Genomic DNA, 25,485 nt, shown 5'->3' with positions numbered 1-25,485 from the left:
CATTTTTCATACGATTGGTATATTTCCCTAACGCAGACTTAAAAAACATGGACGAAATGATTTCATGCATTCAGTCATTGGCTAGCAATGCCAGCCAATCGGCATCGCATGCATCACCCAACGTAAGCGACGGAGAAAGAAAGCAGAGATGCTTCCACGTGATTGGTCCTTCCCCCAATCACCCAAGTTCCCCTCACTGAGTGACGCTATAAAAGGACATTTCATGTTGAGAGAAGATCATTCCCTGGTCGACCGTCAAAGCGAACAGTTCGGCTTCCCTTCGATCTGAGTTGGACCCCACCAGTGGTAATCTAATTCAGATATCGTTGTTGGAATACAGCCCGAAACTGGACGTGATCGGCACTGGAGACCATTGGAAGCCGTTGGAAGGGACCATTGGAAGACTTGGAAACCGTTTGGGTGCTGCCGATAGTGTAGGTATAGTGTGTCGTATATCAAGCGTGTGTGTCTGATTAGCGTGTGGGTGTGTGAATAGCGTGTGTGTGTATGTGTAAATAACGTGTGTGTGTATGTGTAAATAACGTGTGTGTATGTGTGTGCAAGTTTGTGTGTATAAGTTTGTGTATGTGTGTGTGTGTGCGTGTTTGTGAATGTGTGTATGTGTGTGTGCGTGCGTGTGTGTGTGTATAGCGTGCGCGCATGTGTGTGTATGTTTGTGTGTTTATGTGTGTGTGTATAGCGTGTGTGTGTTTTACGTGTATGTGTATGTGTGTATAACATGTGTGTGAAAAAATGGATTTGTCCGAGGTAAATATATTTATGACAGAATACTTGTATAGACAAGTTAATTATTTTTCTTATCAGTACTTCAATTGGTATTTCTATGATAGTGACCATAATTTTATGCTAGTTATTTTCAGCACTGAGCTTGTTTTGCGTTCTTTTGTTATATGGGACTGACCAAAATTTATATTTTTCTAATCAATTTAGCAACAAAAAGCTTTTTCTTGCGATTTTTTGAGAGCACCGGGTATGTGAAGAAGTTTTTGAGGTTCAAGCAAAAAGTGATGAGAAATTACATGGGACTGTTATGCATTTATGGGCAGTTCATGTGGGTATCGGTATTTGTATGCTGTGGTTTATGACAGGTGTATGTGGTTTTTTGTGAAATGTTCATGGATTATTGTGTATGGTATTTGTACGTTTGGTGTGTGTTATATACTATGACTATGGCAGAATTAAATCTTTACACCCATCATAGTCCCACGGCAAGCCTACGTTTGTGCACCCAAGCACATACCCTTTAACATTTCGGTTTTAAATTTTCATTTCACATCCCTATGTAGCCGAACTTCCTGAGAGAAGTATTCTACTTCAAAAAAGTAAAATCCATGCAAAATTTCAGCTCAATCGGACCTTGGGAACACGGTTTTTGATTGATGAATAAATGCGCAGGTACATGAAATTGTCGATATCGAACAATTTTTTTTGATGCCAAATTCCTGGTGTTATTAAAAAAAAAAACGAAAAATCGGCTTTCTGCGATTTAGAAACATTTGGGCTGAAAATCTTTTGTATCTCAAAAATTTCTAAGTCCAGAAAGTCATTTTTGTTTCGATTCTTCCAAAAAAAAGCGTTGATATTTTGTTGTGTTGTGCTTTATATTTCTTTGCTTTTCCTTTATTTATTTTCTATTATTTTTTCATTTTATTTTTGTATAATGTTTAATTATTATTTTTTTATATATTTTAATTTTAATTTTTTCGGTTGGGATTGAGAGCAAACACTTGGGGCGTTGAAAAACTTCAACAACATTGTACAATCTCCGAAATTCTCTTGTTGCTTCATTCAAAGCAATGAATGCGCAACTTCACATGAGAATGGTGACAATATCCAAACCCACGAGACGCCATAGCATTCTTTATTTTTTTTTATCGACTTTTATTATATTTCACCTTGTTAAGCACTTTTGATCTTTTCACATAAAAAGATCATTTGTTGACATATTTGACCTGTTTCGACTATATTTGGCGTTTTCGTTCGTTTTGCAATTTCCGAAGTTTTCGATATTTTTTTAAATTATTCCTAGCAGTTTTCGTTTTTTTTTTATTCTTCAAACATTTATTGATAATTTTTACCCTTTCCTCTCTTTTGAAAATTTTTCATACTTTGCGGTCTGTTTGATCTTTTTCAGTATTTAGTCTGTTTTAACATAATGGACTTTACGTGAATTTTTTCATTGATTTTTTTTGGTCTTATTTTTACTGTTTTAGACCTCGTGCGCCTTTTTTTTATTTTCCATTTCTTTTCAATCTCTTGAATCTTTTTTTGCATTTCAATATAATTATATTGTTCGACATCGTTGTTTCATTTAAAGTTAAAGACTTTATGTATTTTTTCAGGTTGTTGGCATAGTTACTTTATTTGTTACTCAGTGTTTTCACTTCGTTGGTCAATTTTGTTCCTTTGTGAGTTTTAATTGTTTTTTTTTTTTTGATTGCTTCATCTTCAACATTTTTCGACTATCGTTGGTGTTTTTTTTTAAATTTCTAACGTTTTTGAAATTTTTGTGTAACTTTTTTTTTACTTTTTACACATTTACTCACGTTTTCGAAAAACTTGACATTCTGAACCTCTTTTCGAAAACCGCAAAGCTCTAGCGTGTAAGGAAAAGAAATTGGCATCGCAACGCCACATTCGCGGCTAAATTTCGAACTAATTCAAACATCCAAAACGAAGCCCTAACTATACCAAGAAACTTTGTAGGAGATCGGAAATTGATGGGTCAAACCCTGAGAGCGCTAATATTTTTGTTCCGCTAGATTCTATTCCTGGCCCAGTGTGCAATGTATGCTTCCATTAGCCTAGACTAATTTGATGTCTTGAAGGTGAAGCTTCTTCGGAAAGTTCGTAACAACCTGCTTTATCAGACAATTTAAACGATATGCTGTTAGAATGTTATTGGAACTGATGTCTTGAAGGCAAACATGCTGGCACAGGCAACCGTACTGCACCGAGCCATGTATCAGTAAAAAGCTGGTCACTCATAGTCTATGATCAGTGCAGTAGAACTCGATTTTCATTTGTGTACAGCCAAGTTGAGTGAAAATTACATTGCCGCAATCGACGCACAGTGGTGCGTGTTAGGCCTCTGCTAGGCTAAACGCCAACGCGAGCGATCGTGCGAGATTTTTGCCGTAGGTTAATGAACAGTTCTATTACGACTGTTTATTTACCTAAGGCAAGAATCTCGCCCGATCGCTCGCGTTGGCATTCAGCATAGCCTTAGGCCTAAGGCTAACGTGTAGTAATCGTGTTGCGACCTGGAAGACAATCGAATTGCCATTTGAATTGACTTCTTCTTTTTTTGTCGTATAGAAGCAAATATTACAGAAGGTGCCGCACACTACGCTGTGCGGCTAGGACAACAAAATTCTGTACGTGTCGATAGAGGCAACGCACTCTCAGGCACGCAACAGTATGTTGCATCCAGGGTATGTGATTACAACTGAACGGATTTCGATCGAATGACGAAGGTTGTCAAAACTTGTGATACAATAATTGGCATATCATTGAGTAATAAATCAGTAAAAAGTTTAGTTGAAAATCACTATTTTCTGTTTCTTACCTTTAGAGGTTTATGATTCGATGCCGTGTAATTCCATTTTTTACGAAACCGGAGACCTTTTTTCCATCGTCTCAATTATACACTCTACTTGCGATTCTCCATTCTCGTCTCGGATTACATTGCAGGTAACCTAAATTTGGAATATTTGAAAAAGCACAAATTTAAACAACTTTTGGCTAATTTCAAAATTTTTTCACAATTATAAGCTTCTTAAAATCTGTTTCGATCTTTTGTTTTGACTTATCATGTTTCTTTTATCAAGGAAAGTAGAATCAGCCCGGTGTCAGAGGGACTTTTACGCATAGGTTTATTCTAAGGCTTCCCCCATTCCTCCATTTTAAGCCTTCCCCTCACACTTAATTAAAAAAAGACACAAACTCAGTTGAAATAATAACACACCTACCCGGGTAATTATAACTGCCGACACTTTTCAAGAGTAGTAAATATCGAGGCACATTCGAGTCGTAAAGTTTAAAACACAGGAAAGGATCACAGGATGAAAACCCGTCGCTCACCACGGTGACAAAGTACCTTTCATTCCGTTACAGTCGTTGGAGATGCAGAGGTAAACTCGGTCTCTGGCAACAACGATTGTAACACTTTCTTCCTTCCTTTGTTTCCTAGCCGACCGTAAGGACGTAGCCGGCGCCGTTATCGATCTCTCCGAAAATCAGAGGCTACTAAATTGTTATACAGTAGTCTTTTTTTACACGGTTTTTTTTACACGGTTCTTTTTTACGACGATTTTCCAAAAAACGCGATTTTTTTACGTCGTTTTCTCAAATAACGCGGTTTTATTTTACACGGTTTTTTGCACGTTTTTTTTTCTTCGCGTAAAATTGTTACAGTAAGTAACAGTAATGGTAACAGACTATAGTAGGCTGCTTTTTACACAGTTTCATTTTTACATGGTTTTATTTTACACGGTTCTTTTTCACGACGTTTTTCCAAATAACGCGGTTTTTTGCACGGTACGTGAAATCGTGTAAAAAAGAACTTTACTGTATTGTAATGTTTTTAGACATTTTTGTTGTATTTACAGTGAACAACTTCATGTATTTTTTAAATTTTTTGGCGTTGTGACTTTATTGACTTCTTTTATTCGTGTTTCTAGTAATATATTTGCCACGTTAGCTTATACCCGTTCAAATTTAGACAAAACTTATATATTTTATGATACGAACCACGTACACGTGCTCAAATCATAGAATCTGATGCACTTCTAATATTGATTAAACTAACCCCATAAGTTCCCATACCATAAACCCCATAAATTTGCCACCCCAAATTCCCATCCCATAAACCCCATAAATTTGTGAGTTGCCCCGACAGCTTTTTTTGGTATGTCAATAAAAATCAGATCAACATCGTGTAGTATAATATTTTGCAGTTTACTGAAATATACCACTTTTTGGGCGTGGCCCCAACAGCATACCGTGGTCTGTTAATTTGAATCAGTTTCGAATCAGACAACTAAACAATTTTGCGCTCTTACTAATTAAATCACATACTCGCGCGTGGCCCTTACAGCATTATAAACGTTCATTAATTTAAACCAGTACCAAATCTGAAAAAGCTGAGTGTGCATCTCTAATCAGCCGACTGGACGGAGAATAAAACGAAAGTAGCTCAATTATATGTATGATGCATCTCTTATTAGAGTGAATCCTGAATCAACTTACCCTTTCCTACTGAAAAAACTTCCTGTGACCTTTGTGGAGAAGCACAGGTTAACACGATCTCCAAATATAAAGGATCACACTAACATCCCGTCTCTCTTCCTACCTGATTGCAAGGACGTGGCCTATTTTTACTATTTTTTCTGTTTTGACTTTTTTTTTTGACACTTGCTCTCTATTTTAAGATCATAAACTCCTTAGGGAACATCCATAAATGACGTAGCTTTTTTAAGGGTTTTTTTGACACCCCCCTCCCCCATCGTAGCATTTCGTCACAAAATCAGGACCCCCCTCTAGATAATGACGTAGCTTTACAATAACCCCTTCCCCCCACATGATAATTTTTTTTTTCACAAATTTTATTATCAAAAACATACAAGGAAGTAATAAAAACAACCCAAAACATAAAAACAGTGATAAAAAAAAAACAATTAGAAAAAATCCAAATTTTTTTTTAATTTAATATTCGCTACGTAGCTTGGCTTGACTCCCCACCCTCCCCCTCGTCACCTGCAAACCCCCTCCTCCCCCCTCGAATGCTACGTCATTTATGAATGTTCCCTTATGATTTTTCGGTATTTTTACTTTCGTGACTACTTTTAACTGTTGTTAGTTTTTTGTGACATTATATGTTTACTTTTTCAACACTTATCTTTTTTTGCACAATTTTGATCATTAAAAAGGAGGAAACTTCCATTGCCGTTGTTGTTTGATTTCTTTTGCTCTTTTATTACGTATAATTTTGTATGTTATTTTTATTGTTTTTTTACTCTAGCTCTCTATTTTGACATCATAAACTTGTCGTGTTTTTTTCGGTATTTTTTTGTCATTTTGAACCTGTTTTTTTTACTCTCGTGACTACTTTTAGCCGAAATTGTTGCTCTTTTGTGACATTATTTGTTCACCTTTTCAACAACTAGCTATTTCTGTACAATTTCAATAATTTCTGCCATTCTTATTGCAATCAAGGATGGTTAAAATCGCATCAGAGAATTATCACGAGAGAATCCTATTGGATTCTGATCACGCATAATACGCGATGTTTTGTATCGTCTCTCGAGAAGAGAACTTGTGTGACAAATAAACTGCCGAAAGAATACTCCGTGAACTTTATAGCCTGTTAAGTGTATGCGAGTTTATCGTCGCTTGTTCATACGCTTTCTCGATTCTCTCATCGGTTTCGATCGGTAATTCATTATCGTCTCCCGATCCGATCGAGCCGTGGAACGAAAATCTTTGGTTTGAATCACCTTGTGAGTGAGAGTGTCCCAATAATCGTAAAATTGTATCGCAAACCGAAAACTCAGAGAGGGAAAAAACTGCAAGCGTTAGACCAACTAAAAGGCAGCACGAAACAGGGATACCAGATTTACAGAATTGACTGTGAAATGCAGATTTTCAGAGTCCGTTGCCGATTTTGTTTTTTCAAATGGCAAATATTTGTTGTTACTTTTTGCATAGCTTGCAAACTTTTCTAGAATCTATTTATATATGCGGATTTTTTTTCCAAAATGTGTGCAGGTTTTTGCTTGTTTAAAAAAAAAAACTCCGATATCGGCCAACATACATCAGCGAACAAACCTTCGATGCAAATAAAACCGACAAACAAAGGAACATTGAGTTGACAATAACAACAGCAAGCAACATTTTGTTAAACGATGAAAAACCTATTTTACTGTCAACACTTGCGACTCAGAAAGAAAGTTGTTTGTTTGTTTTGACACTTGGATTCTATCAGCGAAGAGTGAATCATCGGTTTGTAGAGCTATTGGAAATTCCATCTCTGAGAGAGAACGAATTATCTCAGCGAATCTCCGAATTGGTTCACTCGGACTGGCATATCGAACGATAAATGTTAGAACCGACTAAGAGACGTAGTTGACTCACACGCTGAAAAAAATCGAATATTTATCGTCGATTTTATCGCCGATCACCATCATTGATTGCAATTGTTGCCCGATCTCGTTTGTCCCTTCATTACGTTTACAAGTATGTTTCCAATTTTTTTTATATGAGGATCAATAGACAACATGATTTTACAATAAGAACTTTAAGAATGTTACTTCTTTTTACATTTCTGAGTATTCTTGTTTTGCCTTACCCACTTTCAAATTATTGAAAGAAAAAAAGCGATCAAATTGATTTAACCTTGATAGAAAAATTATGAAAAAATTAGAAGTGTGTCAGCAATGTCGAAAAAAAAAACCAAAAAAATGATAACAAGTTATCATGTTAAGTAGAAATTACCTAAAAGAGGTAAGAAACACTTGGTATAAATTGGTATGGTATAAATAGATGTGTGGTATAAGTTTTCATATATGGATAAAATGCAAATTTGAAACAGATCAAAGATATGAAAAATATTCAAAAATTAAAGCTCAAAACGGTTGTTGATAAGAAAAAAGGAGATCTTTTTTTCGAACTGAACAATTGTTGAATTCCAAAATTTTACTGAAGAAAACTTGGGAATCCACTAAACCGTTCTCGTAGCGTTGCTGAACAATAATTTTGTTCGAAGTCATTACTTCAGTTTTATTTTCCTGTAAGGTTTATTAAATGTTGCCTCTGATGATTTTGCGATTGGAGAACCTACCAGAAAAGTCACTTTATCTACTGATATCTAAAGTTGATGTACTGCTTTTCGAATAACTGACAACTATATAAATCATTCGTGATTTATTTCCGCTTGTCCAACACATACCGATAGCAAGACATTTAATCAAATTCGATGCTCACACTTTTAACAACTATCGAGAGCTCTAATTACCGATCGCCGACTCAGGTTTTTCGTACGTACGTGACACAAAGCGCGGTGCCACCCCTCGGGGCAGACAAACCAAACGGTCAGCAGGAAACCGTTTAAAAAATCGTAAACAAGTACGTGCCATGAATTACTGCCTTCATCAGTAGCCGAAGTGAGCCCCTCAACTAATAATAACTAGAAACTTTTAATCAATGCTCGTTGCATGTTTAAAACCAAATACCAAATCGGTATCATTTCCCATCATTTAAGCGATGCGCGCGCACTAATTCGAACCATGAACTCTAGCAAGCAACGTCGAGAAACCGCAAGCGAAGGTGCTAATCGTATCTACCGGGCCAGTAGCAACAAGACGACGCTAATGACCGCTGCTGATTGGTGGTTGGTCAGTCAGTCAACAGCGAAGATCACTCGCTGATCAAGTTCAAGTTCAAAATTTATACACACATCCTAGAGCGTGTACTTGCTCTCACCGGAACGAACGCCAGTTGGAACACCGACTGCACCCTACAGGCAGCGATCAGATGGCCTTGGATGTTGTAATGTTTCGTAGGAGCACATGGTTTGCAAATTGTTGTTGGCTGCGTCGCCCGCCGCGCTCTCCCCGAATGTTCGTTGTTGACGGAAAGACCGGTCGTAATTAAAACCGGTTTCATTTGTCGTTCTGAGTGAGCGGCGTGGCAAAATTCTAGATTGCATGTACGCAAGCATATCTCCTCTTGGGAGTTGTGTATTATGGCATGAGTATGATAACTTTTTTTTGTTGATATTAATTCATTTACGTCATCCGATCGATGATACGAGTTTCAGGGTAGAACAATAGCGTAAGATTGTGACTTGTGACACAAATTTATTTTCGTTTTTCTTCCTCTCTTTTACGTAGGACATCGCATCGAAGGTGACTCCGCGACTTCCGAAGAAACCGCTGAAGAAGAAGGCGTCACTGAACGGGGGTCCTTCAACCAGCAATCCGAAGAAACCTAAGAAACTACGCAAACCGCACCTGGAAATCGAGTATGAGGTGGAAACCGCCCCAACGAGGCATCGCCTACATCAGTGAGGTAAAGGCAAAGTTGGGCTCTTTTTTCTCCTAAATGGGACTTTTTTTTTCTGCATTGTCAGCTTGCAACAACACGATCGTAATAATAATGATACATCTTTTCTGTACAGTAAACGATTCCACAGAAGGTTATTAGGCTGTAGCAAAAATTGTTCTGATGACACTTCTTTTCTGGCTGAGTCTCTTCGTCATACGCTCTGCTTATTATTGTGTAATTCTCGCCTCCAACTGACTGACTATGATATGAGTTGCTTCGTCATGTAAATAACTTGTTTATCGTCGTGGCAAATTTGACCCTCGATGTGCAAGTATTATAATTTTTATAGTTATAATAAACGCCGAACTGTGCAAAGCTACTCTCGGGAACATCATGGTTTCAAGTAATGATTCATTGCACATTGATCATCAACAATCCCTGGTGTCATGGCGTGGCCATATAAAGTCTGTGCTTTTTAAAGAGTTGAGATTTTTTCATTAAACAACGACCCCAATTATTTCTGTGTATGTCGCTTATAAAAACTCATGGCATCTGATCCTCAGGAGACATCAATCAATGACAAAAAATATTTATCGTACCGCATTTCTAGTGTTGGTGAATATCTATCACCCGATATGGTCACAAGTAATTTACTGTAATTAGGCAACTTTGCGTCTGTTGTTCCAGAATAAATCCACATAACCTATTGATAGAGATGATCTTTTAAAAAGTTCCTTAGGAATTTTCTGTTGTTTTAAGAGTCAACTAACCTTCATTCTTTTTCTTCTAGTGTATTTTCGAAAGAATACATAGCAAAAGCCAGGTTTCTCTTTATTTGGTTTCACTTACTGTAACAAAATGATCACTGTAACCTGTAACTACATCGCTTATCTTGCGCTGGAATTATTGGCAACACTGGAGCAAAGTGACTTCTTCCTTCTATTCGTTGCTATGATACGTTGTTATTTTGCATAAATACATACCACGTGTAGCAATAATCAGATGAGTGCTAACAGAACAATAAAATTGGAATTTACCCTTATAAAAGTTAATATTATTAATATTAATACTTAATATAGAAAAAAATCCATCCCAAAATTATTGAGATGATGTATGTTTTTATTCGTCTGCTGTATTTTCAAAAGTAATATATGTATAGCAAAAGCGAAATTACTCCTAATTTAGTAAAATTTTCTGTACCAAAATGTTTATTGTAACAACACCGCATATCCTACTTATTATAACCATTATTGACGACACCAATATACTGCCGCTCATGGCAAGTCCGTCCCAATTGCATTTTTGTCAATTTTGAGTTTATTTATGGAATCAATTCCTTCTTATGTCTACTTTCGATAGAACAAATATTTTTGAATACTTCGTTCTGAGGAACTATGAAAAAAATAGCAAGTCGGTTTGTCCCATAGCAAAAGTGATCGCAAGTCGGTCCCATTGCAAAAATCTTCGCAATTTAACCCCACAGCCAATAATGATTATGAAAAATGTAATATTTACCACAACTTGTGGTCTTCAGGTTTAGAATTGGATGTACCAAGTGATATTCGATAGGAGGTTTGATTGAATTTTACACGTTCTACATCGTGTGGCTCTAGCTGATAGTACAATGTTTTCTTCAAGACAAAGTTTCCACCAGTAGCTTCTTTCAGCTGTTGGTTGTTGACAATGAAAGCTTCAGGTGTGTCACTGTATTATTAGTTAAAGCATTCTTGAGTAAATACTACTTTTCGTATTTTATCCGTATTTTATGTAAAGACGTGGGCCAGAATTGTAACATTATTGTCTTGAATTTCGTTTTGAAGAATTTGTCAGTCATATCAAATACTTCGGTACGCTACAAGCAAACATTTTCCTAAGCTATATTTGTGCTTTCATATTCGCTTCCACTTCTACGTCGAAGCTGTCCACCGTCACGAACGTGTGACCGCTCTCAGGAAAATTTAGAATAAGTTACCTACACTGATTTCGAATTTATCAGTAGTATCAAATGTAAAAACAAAATCTAATTTTATTCTGAGCTGCGCAGTTGGTACATTATGTTATGCTTCTCACAAAAAAACTTGTGTAATAAGGCACGAGAGAAGGTCATTTATGAATTGACCAGCGATGGATTCATTCCAAACGCAAGCTATAGCACCGCCATTGATTTGCAGTAGTTTGTTTTTCATCACCGGTCGTAGCCGGCTATGGGACTGACTTGCTATCATTCTAGCTACGTACCGTAAAAGTAATCGCATGTGAGTCCCAGCTTATGATTTTCAACAAATTTTGGTCAAATTTCGGTGTTTATACAAGTTTTATGATGTAAAAGTGTTAGATTGTCATTGCAGTACTAATTTCTGTTGATGGTCTTGATTGAGAAAGCATTTGAGTGCCCAAAGCGTTACGATTTTCAATTGCTGTTTTCTCGTCAGCACCTAAACGCAAATGGGACGGACTTGCTATGAGCGGCAGAATACTTCTACGACAATCAACCAACACAGTGACAGGGTTGTGATGACGAACATTAAATCCTTAAGCTCCTTTCCTCATCAACAGCTAAACCGTTTCGTATGCCATAGCGTTTTAAAAAGGATTGGTAAAGTTATGTTTAGTTTCAATTGGCTTACTAATATTTTTCAAATTTATTATCTTTCTTCCCTGTTTGATCATTTTTGTCAAGTTGTCAAGTTGAATTGGTCAAATGATTCAAAATCTGCAAAAATAACAAATAAGAATGTAAAAAAGTTCCAAATTGTCTACAACTGTTAAAAAAGAATAAAAATACCAAAGATGGTCGAAAGGGAATAAATACACCAAAAAATAAAACAAAATCACGAAAACTCGTTTATGTTAAAAAATCACAAGAAGGTTGTATGCAAAGCCACGACCGCAAGGTTGAAGTAGAATACTTTTACAAGAAAGATAACCTGGCTGCTTGCGTGTCAGTCATTTTTTCTAGTAAATAAACGTTGACCGTTCATTGGCAGTATTGTAATTTCTTTTTGTCTGATATTTTGAATGAAGTTCATTGGATATTTTTAAATTTTGTGCAAATGAGAAGTTGAAGTGCTGCCGAATTGTAATATGCACATTTAGTACGACATCATTAAACGGGAACGGAACAAAGGCTACGGTTATGCAGAACGCGAATGCCGGCGCGATGCGATTCGCCTTACCGTGGTGAAATGTACAGCTCTTTTTAAGGCGAAGTAGAGCTATACATTTCAACAGATTTCGTCTTGCCGAATCGCATCGCGCCGTTATTTGCGTTCTGCATGACCGTAGCCAAACACTAAGCGACGCAAACACGTAATAATAGTCAGAGTATGCATGTAGATGAAGATAATTAACTTTGGATTATAGCGCAAAACGAGAAAATATTAACTCTTCAAATAATCATTTGTGTTCTTCAAATTTCAGTTGTTCAATTTAATATCCGTTGAAATGTTTGTTTATTATCTGATGAAGCTCTTATATAGGCCAAATGATGCATTCCTAATTTACTAGGTCCATAACTCTGCCGACCGTGCTTGGGAAAGCGCGGTATAACGACCAATCAGAGGTCGAATTTTGTGTTTTGACAAGGCTTAAGAGTTTTCAATAGTACAATAGTTCGAATGATAAAATTGCAATTTCATGCATTTGGTAGGAATCTTAGAAGATTTTCTAATCGATTGCTGCAAAAACGAAGGAAATCCATCGGAAACTAACCGATTTATTAGCATTTGAAATTTTTCTCACTTTTTTCAGTTTTAGATTTACATTTTACATCCCTATGTAGCCAAACTTCCTGAGAGAAGTATTCTAATTCAAAATTAAATCTTCATTAATTCATTTGTTGTCCTTATAAGAACAATTGTTCAATTTATCATAGGATGTAGTGTTTATCTTACATCTCTGTGTTACCTTGATAGTGAGGACTAAGGCGCACGGTCAACACAATGAGAAAGGTGTTTTCACATTGAAAACTAGACACGGCTTTACTGGAGGAAGTGTTGGCAAATGCATCTACCGCTAATACCACCGCTATCATACAAAAGCGCGTCGTTCCATGTGGGGAATATCAAGAACGAAAAATGACGCGCGTCTAAGCATAACCCGAACTGTTTCGCCGTGCTGCTCCCATTTACCTTTACATCGGCCTCAGGGAAGTACCGGCTGCACCTGCATCTATCGCTGAGGCTGTCACTATACTGCTATTGGTACCAAAAGCTATTAACTCTTCAAATAAGTGTGTTATTTGTTCTCAAAAGAACAATTGTTAAATTCAAAATCGGATTTACGCAATCGCATCTCTGTAATATTACCGACAATAATATTCTTCTGAACAAACTGATACAACTTTTCCATTAGGCCTCTGCCATAATAGACGCGAAAAGCGACGCGAACCGATTCGCTCAGCTGTAGGTTAATGTACAGCCATCAGTAGAGCTGTACATCAACCTACGGCCGAGCGAATCGGTTCGCGCCGCTTCTCGCGTCTACTATGGCAGAGGCCTTAGAGGAAGTTGCTGGCTGATGTATTCACTTCATGCAAGCCTGCTGCTGATGCTTCCCGGTACCACACTGAAACAGCATTTTAGTGAAGGGAGTGTCGTTGCATCAGCTGACCCTGCTACTATCGATGCTGATATACCCGCTGCAACAGCTACGCTATGCATAGCCATGCCACAGTTGTGGCCGCTATACACTGGCCCAACTGCTGAGCAACTGCAACGCTATCCGTAGCCGCCATTGGTATCCGCTGTACCTGCATCTGCTGGCCCTGCTGCTATCGATGGTGAGATCCGCTGAAACTGCTACGCTTAACCGCAGCCATTCCACAGTTGTGGCCGCTATCCGCTATCGATGGTACCCACTGCTCGCTCCCGCTGCTGCTAAGGGAGGACTGCTGTCGTCGCTGTTAAGAACTACTATAAGCGGCTTCGACTAAAACAGGCTCTTATATAGGGATGAAAATAGGAATGAATTATTTTACGTACGTGGTGGAATGATATAACTTGAAAAATATGTGTGAATTCATTCTGGTTCAGAGCGATCATTTGATAAGCTCCACCTCTTTTTTCAGTTTCTAAAGTTTTTCCTCAGTTTCGTAGCACGGATGCACAAAAATGATTTCTTGTCGAGCCGGACCGATAGCACTCTCATTGGAGCAACAAAATAACATGTTTTGTGTCGTGTTGTGCAGCTTGGTTGAAGAAAATGTTCCCGTCCCCATGTCGCATGTAAGCAGATTATTGCGTTCAGTAGACAGTAGATAGTGTATCCAGCGAATAAACACCGATGGTGCTCTCACACACGCAACGGTTTTAACCCGTATCTTATTGCGGTTTGTAACATCAAGCGATTTCGTTTGCTCGCTGTTGCGTGTTGCATCATGTTGCAACTTGGCAGCTGGGAGACGACGAAATTCTGTTTATGCTGATTGATTGAATCGACTTCATATTAGCTCTGCATAGTCGAACTAACTGCTTTTGTGAATGCGTACTAACAGGGCAGTTTATTATTCAATGTCGGTTATGCTGATCGCAGCCTTTGCGCTGCCCCTACAGTGGGGGGGGTTTACTAAATAAAGTGAAAATTAGACAACTACAACAGAATTTGATTGCATCCCGCACAGAATGCCTGCTTGTGTTGATTCCAGAAAATTATTAACCTTCAATTATTTTTTTATTTGCCTTGAAAAAAGCATGTTGCGGTTCGAAATCGGTTGCTAATTACAATCTTTGAGCTGCTCTAACATTGGGGGAATTAAGATACACGGACAACATGCACTGTGGAAGCTATTTCACATTCAGTAAATTAGACGGGTGCGACAAATTTAAATTGCTGAATGCAACCCAGAATGCTTGCTTGCGTTGTCAAAAATTATTAACTTTCAATGACTTGTTTATTTGCCTTCAAAAAGGCATTTTGATTTTCAAAATTGGATTTCCTGATGGCAATCTTCATGCTGCCCCAACACGGGGGGAATAATGGCTGTCTGGCGACACACGCTGAGAAAAACCGCGCTGCTCCTGAGACGTGGTGACCAACCACAGGGCTAGAGCTGCTGCTAAGGAAGGACGACTGCTGTTGTCGCTGTCTAGAACTATTATGAGCGGCTCCGGCTGAAACAGGCTCTTATATAGGCCAAATAGCATGTTTTGAATTGCAAGGTATATGATCCTGTCGACCGTGCTTGGGAAGCAAGCCTAGAACGACCAATCAGAGGTCGAATTTTTCGTTTTGACAAGGCTTGACTATTTTCAATAGTACAATAGTGTGAATAATAAAATTACAATTATCTTATTTTGGGAAGAATCTTAGAAGATTTTCCAATCTATTGCTGCAAGAACGAAGGAAATCCATCGAATAATAACCGATTTATTAGCATTTGAAATTGGACATATTTTTCACTTTTTTCGGTTTTAGATTTTCATTTCACATCCCTATGTAGCCGAACTTTCTGAGAGAAGTATTCTACTTCAAAAGAACAAAAATACATATAAGAAAAAAAAATTATACTAAAACAGAACAAACAGACGAAAAAGACGTGGTAAATTTAACCAAAAAAAAAAAAGTTTTACAAATGATTCAACAGCTGAAGAAATACAACATATCAAAAAAGATAAAAAAATAAAAAAAATAAGAGAAACACTAAGAAAATACTACAAGGTATACAGCCCTAGGGTTGTATGAAATGGTAACGTGGGACTATACACTGTAATTAGGGGACTTTTTGTTACAAAATATACAGAGTCTGCAGACAGAATCAATGTGTTTGCCCAGCGACTGTACGTATTTTTATTTTCAGCCTCCCCTGGAAATAAATTTTTGAAATATATTCAACAACATTCGAAAGAACATCGTTTATATCTGACGTTATTATGCCCGTGGTATATTTCTGTGCAAACCACATGTATTTGACAAGGCACAAGCATATCGTGCTTGTTGAAGAATCACCAAAAATTTCTCGTAATGCGTCAAAGCCAGAATTAACTCAATATCCTAAAAAACCAAATCCAATAATACTGACGTTATCATAATGAATGGTTTTGTCTGAAATGTAAAAAGATGTTCTGAATGAATCTTAGCAAATAAACAAAAAATTCACAAGCGCAGACCCTTACTCTTCTATAAATGTATATATTAAGGAATTAACTCTTTCGATAATATCTATGATTATTTAGTGAATATCGAAGATAAAATTAAATAAATATCTGTTGCAAAAATTAAAAATTCTTGTTGAGTAATTTATGGTAATCACATTAATGAGATAAACTTTCAATCACCATAAACAGCAGCACTGCGGTTTTTTCTCGATTGTACACGTATAGAAATGAAACTTTTCAAACTTTTTGGAAAACTTTTACTTTCGAGACATCATATTAGTCTAAGCTCATGGAAGCAAACATAAATTGACCTATTGGGACGGGGGGACTATGTCAATTTTTATTTCGATATTGATACAGAGAATATCACAGGGAGCGGATGGTGTCCATTCACGTCGTCTGTGCTCGAAATGCTCGCATGAAATTGGGTCATTGTTCGCGTAAATTTGTTATTGAAACTTTTTATCAATTTTACCGCTTAGCTATGAAATTAGAGTGATAACTAGCATATTAAAAAATTGTTACACATTTTATCTATCCAACAACATATTGGTTAGTGTTATCCATCATGTGGTTATGCTGTTATTACCGTTTGAAATCTGACGCAACATTTGCCAGTTTTATTTCCAATTTTACAGAGTGCATCCCAGTATAGTAAACAAATGTAGTCCCACGTCAAAACATGTAAACAAAAAAAGAAAAAGCTCTAAGAGAATAATTAAAAAATTCCAAAAATAATGTCAATGTCAAAATGGGAATAAAAACGATTGAAATGGCGCTGGAGACCGGTTATCGTGCTGAATCTGCTGTAGTTTGTTCGCCTATTCAGAACGTAGAGAAAGAGGTTATTTCGCAACATGCGCAGTCGGACATATATGTATATCTTATATTGAGTTGCTCGAGAATTTCCGTACAATCAACTCGTGAAGTCAACACGTCGGAAACGAATATTACCCTTCTGGCGAATCTGCAGTGTGTCTAAGTCGAAGAGTCTGCAGCGCGTTCGTAGCTCGGTAGTCGAAAAGGGTCGTTCCACGACAGTTTTCGAAGAGCAAAGAGAACAAATCCTGGTTGCACTGACTCGATTGTGCTTACTCCGTTTAGATAATGGTGATTCCACACTGAAATGCAGTATTCAATGATCGAGCGCACCAAAGCCAAGTGTATAGTGTTTAGATAATAGATGTCGCTGAAGTTTTTGGTGATAAACATTATCAACATTGTCAACGGTGAATGTCATGTGTTGGTTAAATGTTAGCTTTGAGTCAAGTAGTACTCCCAAGTCCTTGATTTGTGCGTCGCAGAAGTGTGTCTGATAAATTGTAGTTGAAAGTCCTTCCTGGCGCACCATTTTGTGAAAACCCATAACTGGTCCTGGAGTGCTGCAGCTTTTGTCGAAATTATTATCTTTTGCGAACAGCCTTAGGTCGTCAGCGAATGACAGTCGAGTGAATCGAAAATCGGCGAATGGCTGTGAATTGAAAATTGACGTCGTTCAGGTAGATTAAAAATATCAAAGGCCCGAAATGGCTGCTTTGTGGAATGAAGGAATAAGCGAAAAAAGATGCCCTAAAGCTCCATCGATGTTCACTACTAAACACCGGTTCATAGCGCCTTTCACCTTCATTCAAGGTTTTTTTTTTGTAAAATGTAACTAACAAAAGTTAAGTACAAAAAACTAACTTTCAAGTAACTTTCATGGAAAATATTCTGTAACTCTGTACCCAATGAAGATAGGAATTTCGCTTGTTCAGCAAAGCCTCATATTTTTGCACGTTCTAAAACTTTGCTGGATAAGCCATTCCTCTATCTCTTAACACAAAAAAGTTAGTATTATTAATATATGAAAACCTACTGTGACATATGCTCGTCGTACTCTAATATGGGTGGATTGGGACAAATGAAACCTAAAGGAGTTCATAGTACTACTCATAGAAACGTATTGATATCATGATTCCACTTGTCCTTTTTTAAGCTATACGTTCTTAAAGTTATCGAAAAAATACGCTAAAATATGATAGATCTTTGTAAGGAAAAGTCCTGGAGATATATGGTCTTCGGCAAAAATGTGTGTTATGAGTGCCCTAACAATTTCTTCGAACAACACTTTCGTGTAAAATGCAACTGACAAAAGCTAAGTACAAAAAACTAACGTTTAAGTAAGTTCCATATAATATACTTTATAACTCAACAAAGCTTCATATTTTTGAATTTTCAACAACTTTTTTGAATAAGCCGTTCCTCTATCTCTTAACACAAAAAAGTTAGTTTTTTGCCTTTCTCCTAGAAAGGTATAGCAATCACTGAAAAAACCGGTGTACAGTACATGAAGCTTTCCTGGGATTTTGGAATCCTCTTCCTTCGTATCCGAACGCAGAACCGGTCAAAGGTCAAACAAAGTCAAAAAGAGTGATGAAAATACGAAAGAGCAAAAAGTGAAAAAAATCAGAACAAAACAATTGAAAAAACAATTATTTTGAAACAGAACAAAATTCGAAAGAGATCTAACAAATCGATAAAAACTAGAAAATGTTAAAAAAGAATGCAAATGTCGAACAAGGTGAAAAAGAGAGATCAACATGATTAAACAGTAGAAAAAACAAATTCCATTAGGTTGAAACGGAACAAAATGTTGAAAAAAATCGAAAAGAGTCATATGTTGTAAAAAACAATCGAAACTATACAGAAAAATATAAAGAGAAAAATAGGTCCGAATTATCAATAAATTTTAGAAATGTCAAAAAGTATAGAAAATGTTTAAAAAAAGCTCTAGAAACGGTCAAAACTTGCCAAAAAGATTGAGAAAATTTGAAAAGATCAAAATTGTGTAAAAATGGGAAGAAATGTTCAACATGTCAACAAAACGAAAATGTATCAAAATGATACAAAAATTGGAATAACAGTTGAACATGTCGAAAAAGTTACCAGATATTTCGAACATCCTCTCTTAATATCAAAAAAAGATCCAAAATATTAAATGAAATGAAACAATCGACGCAGTCGAAAAAGAACAGAATAATCAAAAAGAGTAAAAAAGCTCAAAATGGCGGAAGAGTAAAATAATTCACACATATCCTTGACTTGATGTCAAAACGGACCAAAAATGTCGAAAAATATCTAAACAATCGAAAAATATAGCGGGGGCCTAGTGTGGTTGGTAACGTCTCCGCCAACCACGCTCGACGCCTGGGTTCGAATCCCACCGCCGACATAGGTGTCGATGGTTGTGAGGTGGCGTGATCCACTCACAACCAACCCAACTGGTCTAGATTCAATCCTAGCCGACACCGGGAGATTTTCTGAGGCGAAAAATCTCTGGGATCACGCCTTCCATCGCATGAGGAAGTAAAGCCATTGGCGCCAGTCCGTTAATAAACGGGTCGTGAGTTAGGGTCCTGGGTGTGGAGTCGCCTCCCTGGGCTTCGGTGATTGGCCACAACAGTGGCGGAACTAGACCGACGGAAAATAAGCGAGAATAAAAAAAAAAATCGAAAAATATTATAAAAGAACAATAAGAGTAAAAGAGGTTAAAACATCAAAAAAGGGCAAAATAGGGCAGAAGTTCCAAAATGGTAGAGAATGTTGAAACTTACTTTTTTGGCCTTCTGCCGTTTTGAAGCCGAATGAATTTGAGATATCCAGCTTCTTCTGTCCTGGGCAGCCGTTCCCAGTTACCTCCTACACCAACAGATCGTGCATCTTCCTTCATCGCGCACATTAACCAACTGCTAGGCCTACTACGGAGTCGACGGCCTTTTCCTGGATCTCTGCTGAATATAGTTTTGGCGGCTCAGTCATCAGGCATTCCGGCTACATGTCCAGCCACAGAAGCCTGTCCCACTGTATTACCTTCACTTTATCGGCGTGTGTGTACACCTGATCAGGGGCGGATTATCGCGAAGCAGGCGGTCGCCTGCTCGTCAATAATCGGAAGGCGCCAAATAAGTAACCGAAAAAATTTAATAAAATGAAAACTCGAACTATAATAACAATTTCCATGTTCAGCAGTTTGGGTTGACTATCTTTTTGTTAGACTGCTACCTAACAAACTAATCGAGACAATGAAAATTAGGCTTGGATTTGGACGGCCAAAGACAAACTTAGACAAACGTTAACGAAAAAGAAACAGTTTATTAAAAAACTATCCCAATGATTGCACGCTTTGACTGGGAATGGCTGAAAATCTTCTCTATGAGCGCTTATCAACTTCTCAATACTTGCTAAGCAGTGCCCACTTCGTTACCCCCTTTTGTTTGTAGAGCCCAACTGGTCGTCGTAGATCTTCGAATCATTCAACGTCCAGCGCCTGAAGGGTGTCCGCCAACACCTTGTTGGTCCGAATAAGTTCCACTTTCTGCGTTCAGCTGCGATGTAAATAAAATTGTGTCTAATGTAAATATGTTTTGTTCGTTTACACTCCAATTCTATGCAACAACGGTTGTTCTTTTCGATCGTCACCGGTTGAGTAATCTCAACACTGAGATCACGCAAAAGATCGGCTATCTAAATCGTTCCATGTCAAGGAAGTGTCGCAGCTCGCTGCAATTCGTCATCTTGAAGATACTTCTTCAACACAGCGTTTCTTTACTGTTTCTACCGTTTTGAACTGTATTTCCGCCTCCCTCCCCCCCATCTCCCTCTCATCGATCTGGGTGCATAAGCAATGGTCATGTTACGATCTCTTGAACCCAAGCTTCAACAGTACCTGGTTCAGCTTCCCGTTCTAACATTTGGGAGTCCGCTTTTGACCATGCAAAAATTTCCTTAGCTGGTAAACTGTCTGAGTCGATATCATCAGGTACAGCCATGGAAGTTGTCTCTTGAAGTTCACAATGCGGAAAGGCCGTTTCCAAATTCATCTGATGTATGACTTCTTCTCACAACGACTGCTAGAGCGGTTCAAATCGTTGTCCGCTTGGCTATTGCTGTGTTACTGTTTAGATTTGGTCGGGTTTCTGGAGAAACCCTTTCACGACCAACCTTGCTTTCTGCCGCACAATATTTCAGTCGGCATATTTTTTTACGAAGAGTGCAAGGGCTCCTGCTGGACGCTTCACTATCCACTCTACATTTTACAGTGCGCTTCGGGCAGCACCGCAGCAATTAGTGCGCTTCCAGATCAAAACGAGGTGAGCTGGTGGAATAAAGGTGCTTATTACGGGAGTCAGTTCACGGTGAAATCAGAGTGAAGTGAACAAAATCCTATTACGGGACTCACGTAAGTGAGAAAAACGTCGCAATGTGACATCTGCCGTGGCATCTGGGTTATTGGTGCTTATAACAGGAGTCACTTCACGGTGAAATATATTTCACTCTCACAATCACTTCACTTTTTTAGACTTATTTCCGATTCCACCTCAAGTGAGGTGACAAAAATCACCTCCGTGGAGTGAGATTGACAGTGAAGTGAAATTGAGAATAGGACAAGTGACTCCCGTAATAAGCACCATTATGATCAATTTTCAAAATTCGGCTTAATCAGGTGTGGGGTGCGTTCCTTTGAATTGCTCACAACTTCTAGGATAACTTCGGGCTTTTACTTGGACGGGCAAAGACGAACTTAGACAAACGTTCACTAACAAAGAACAGTTTATTGAAGAACAACCTTATGGTTTTACGGCTTCTTCACGAGCGCTTATCAACTTCTCAAGGCCTGCTTGGTAGTGCCTACTTCTTCAAAAATACTCGTCATAAAAAGATAAAAATGTTGAGCTGGAATGAGAGGGAGGGGCCAAACCGCTTTCCACCTGCCACTCAAAGTACCCTTTGTCCGCCCCTCTAAAACAAAACAACATCGCAAGCTTAGCCTGGGGGCTAATAGCGATCTCGATCAGCTAGGTTATTTGAGACAATTCGTTATCGATATACCGATACACCGTGCCCCAGTGCTGAGTCGAGAAAATTTTCAGCTCAAAAAAAATCCTCGACACGATCGGGAATCGAACCCGATATCACAACCGTATGGGAGAGCTAGCCGACCGACATCGCTAACTACAAAGCCACGGGGACCACGCCCCTGAACCTGGTACAACTCGTGATTCATGCGCCTGCGCCACACTCCATCTTTCAATTTACCACCAAGTATCGATCGCAGAACTTTACGCTCAAAAACTCCGAGCACTCGCCAATCAGCGTCCATGCTTCATGTCCGTAAAGGGCCATCGGGAGGATCAGCGTCCTACACGCTACACGCTGGCTACGATCTATCCGTGAGCAGGTGGCCGTCCTTGTCCTTACGCATCACCAGTACAGGAAAATGATTACTTCCGACTCTGTTGACTGTTCTATAGAAGCTAAGTAGTCTTCTGCGCTGGCAAGTACTTGCTTCTCATGCTCGCGCTTCTCCCGACGGTGGACTTTATTTTCGGCAGCTCTTGCTCACTTGTATCTCTCTCTCTGTTCTAACGCGTAGCTGCAGTGAGCATGCAGCTTCTAAAATGGTTCTTCTCGTCCGTCGCTCTCTGGCACCCATTTTGCTGTTTTTATTAAGAGATTTTGACAATTTCCAATCGTTTACCGTTTTCTGTTTCCGTGTTCGTAGCCTAGGTCTTTGTCGATCGATCCGGTCCTCATTTCTAATTTCGTTGTTCAAAGAGGTTTCGGTATGCTACGCAGCCGCGTACGACCCCCCTTCCCAGTCAGCATACGACCAAAGTGCCGGGTGTTGGGGTTGGGGGTCAGACGAGAATGACTACTTTAGGGTGCCATGTTACACGTATTCAGCCATTTACCAACAAGAACCGCTTCATTATTCGTACTAAAGTTACCATCTTCATCTTTAATTAGGTCAATTCGAAAATCCATATATTTTGCTAAAGTATTATTGAGTCGACTTGTTTCATTCACAGTAGTAACGTTTGGGCAGAGGTTTTTCACCCCGGCGTTCAAAGGATTTTAGAGTTTGTTCATAAGTTTTTCGTGCTGTTTTGAAAGTATTGATTCCTTCTGCACGACGTCAGTTCTAAGCCCCTCGGCAATTTTTGCGTAATTTTGCAAGTTGCACGTTGGTGTTGATTCAATTTTATCTACTTAAGACGTCAATCATTTGTGGGGACATGCTCATCAAAGTGCACAAATTGGAAGGCTTCCTTTTTTTCGTATTCTTTGAATGCGAAATACCACATCAGTTACCAAATAAGTAGATTAATTTTCTGAATAAACAAATTCCATTGCATTATCCATCAATACACTGTGTTATGTACTATGTTTTATATTATGTTCTAAGAGTACACCGAATCCTGCAATAGGTGTCATGAGTTTCTACAGCTCCAACTTCTCAATTGCTTTTTGAGCAAATACAGACTGATTCGGAAAGAAAGCTATCAACTCAAACGAACGTCGTTTAACTATTATCATTTTATTTTTTGTCTCTCAGTATTGTTTATTATTATTTTATGTGCAGTAGATTAAATACAAAACCGTTGTAATCTTCCACACTCAATTCCGGTACTCGTCCTACCGGTAGTTAAGCTACGAATTATCTGCTTTTGTCAAAAACTACCAGTTTCTGCTCTCGCTGGACCACGTTATTGTGATCGGTAGAAAACGGAAATGAAGAAAGCGGACTTAAACCGGAGCAGATCCCGTCTACCAGAAATCAAATTATGTCAAAACTATATGAAAGCTGCTTTCTCTTTAAAAATCACTAAATACAGTTTCTGTGATTCAGAAACCAAAACTGAAGTTCCAAAAGGTGACTGTTTGACGTAAACAATACCTTACCCAAGTCGCGCGATCCAGCTCCCACCACTTTAGCCATCTTCTATTCCGTAGGTCCGGCCGCTTGCCTCAGCAGAATGTAGATTTTCTCCTTGATCCATTCCTTATTATATGGCGCGTATGTGTTGGTCGATTTCTGGTACACCAAACAGCTCAGATCTGCTAGCTGCAAAAATTAATAGGGGGACATTAAATTCAGCCTATAAATTAGTCAAGTTCACACTAACCTGATCCACAAAATCGAACAGCTGACTGATGTCGTACGTGATAGTTGGTGTGTTCGGGTTGCGCCGCTTCAGGTGTTCCTCGTAGATTTTACACACACCCTCCATACACTCGTTGACACTCTCGTAGTCACTGTAGGTGCGCGTCTCCGGGTTACGGCCGGGCTGAACCAACAGGATCGTGTGCGACATTACGGCTACCTTCCGATTGAAACGCTGACGATGAATTCTGAATTATTTACTACGAAAAAAAAAATTATAAGTTTTCTCCATCGCGTATTAGGTTAGAGCGACAAACAGCCATCAACAAATATCGGATTGAAAAAATTTACCTGACGAAACTTCAATAGATTTTGCTCCTCAGCAAAGGAAAACGAAACGATTCGAAAATGGCCTACGAACTGTGATTTAGCTTCGGCTGCCTAGTAACACTGCTTTAGTTTATTTTTCGGGGAAAACAACCGCAGTATAACTTTTCTACAGATTTGATTTTTTTCTAGTACTTTTCCGACGCTGGCTGCTGCTATTTGCTTTGCTCGATTTGCCTGCGATTTGACACTTCGTCGACGAACCGGCGAGTGGCACTCGTGTCGTTAGTGACTTGACGATGGCAGTGTTGTCGATGTTTATGTTTTTCTCGAATTGAATAATAATTATTAACTGTTGCACTTCAAGCATAGTCTTTTTCATTTAATAAGAAAATACCGAAAATACATATTTTCAACTGATATGACATAGTTAAGGGAAAACATGTATCAAGTATTTTCAAAAACTATTACCGTTCGTTTAGCGCATGAAGCTGTTGAGAAAAAATTAAAAGCATTTTTGTTACAGTGCGTTAGAATAATTTTATTATAATAATTATTTTTTATTATAAATATTATTATTTAGTGCATTAAATTGTTCGTGTTAAAAATGCAACAAATTGATAAAAATATTTCTTTATTTTGTGTTCGCTATTTCGATTGAAAATAGGGTTATTTTAACGTTGTAATGTCACGAAAAAACGCGCAGTTTCGACGTAGAACTACGTCTGTCAGGAAGTTCGGCTATACTCGGCTACATATGGATGTAAAATGAAAATCTATAACCGGAAGAAGTGAAAAATATGTCTAATTTCGAATGCTAATAAATCGGTTAGTTTTCAATGGATTTCCTTCGTTTTCGCAGCAATAGATTGTAAAAACCTTCTAAGATTTTTCTCAAATGAAAAAAAAAAATTCAAACTAAAAACTAAAAATTCGACCTCTAGTTGGTTGTTATATGATTGCTTCCCAAGCACGGTTTGGAGTGTCCATAAAAATGAATGTCAATTTGAAAAATCTGTAAATCTGTACTTTTTGACGAAAATCTGTATATCTGTATATACAGATTCTGTAACG

The 25,485-nt window shown here is 38.1% G+C and overlaps 2 protein-coding genes across 3 annotated transcripts in view; one reads left to right on the top strand and one right to left on the bottom strand.

Annotated features, from left to right (window-relative positions):
- LOC129718984 (protein MAK16 homolog) overlaps nt 1-25,485 on the top strand; it is a 72,726-nt gene that overhangs the window by 32,841 nt on the left and 14,400 nt on the right. The window contains exon 3 of one of the 2 annotated variants that reach the window (XM_055670283.1): nt 8,913-9,090. In XM_055670283.1, coding sequence (XP_055526258.1) covers nt 8,913-9,089 — 177 coding nt within the window. In that variant the 3' untranslated portion in view covers nt 9,090. Of the gene's footprint in view, nt 1-8,912; nt 9,222-25,485 lie in introns of those variants that run through there. The other variant, XM_055670282.1, reaches the window with a different exon arrangement.
- LOC129718989 (enhancer of rudimentary homolog) lies at nt 23,284-24,663 on the bottom strand. The gene is made up of 3 exons (XM_055670288.1): nt 24,436-24,663; nt 24,107-24,344; nt 23,284-24,045 (listed from the first exon to the last, which is right to left on the bottom strand). The coding sequence occupies exons 2-3, from the start codon at nt 24,293-24,295 to the stop codon at nt 23,923-23,925; spliced, it is 312 nt and encodes a 103-aa protein (XP_055526263.1). The 5' UTR covers nt 24,296-24,344; nt 24,436-24,663; the 3' UTR covers nt 23,284-23,922.

The sequence above is a fragment of the Wyeomyia smithii genome, chromosome 1 (assembly GCF_029784165.1).
Source record: "Wyeomyia smithii strain HCP4-BCI-WySm-NY-G18 chromosome 1, ASM2978416v1, whole genome shotgun sequence".
In the NCBI taxonomy this organism is placed as follows: Eukaryota; Metazoa; Arthropoda; class Insecta; order Diptera; family Culicidae; genus Wyeomyia; species Wyeomyia smithii.
Note: the sequence above shows the minus strand (reverse complement) of the source record. Positions and strands in the feature narration are given on the sequence as shown.

Bases quoted from the DNA above. Each gene is read 5' to 3' on its own strand.
- LOC129718989 (XM_055670288.1), bottom strand. From the start codon at position 24,295: ATGTCGCACACGATCCTGTTGGTTCAGCCCGGCCGTAACCCGGAGACG. The intron at 24,046-24,106 runs GTTAGTGTGAAC...TAATTTTTGCAG, and splicing joins TGTTCGATTTTGTGGATCAG to CTAGCAGATCTGAGCTGTTT.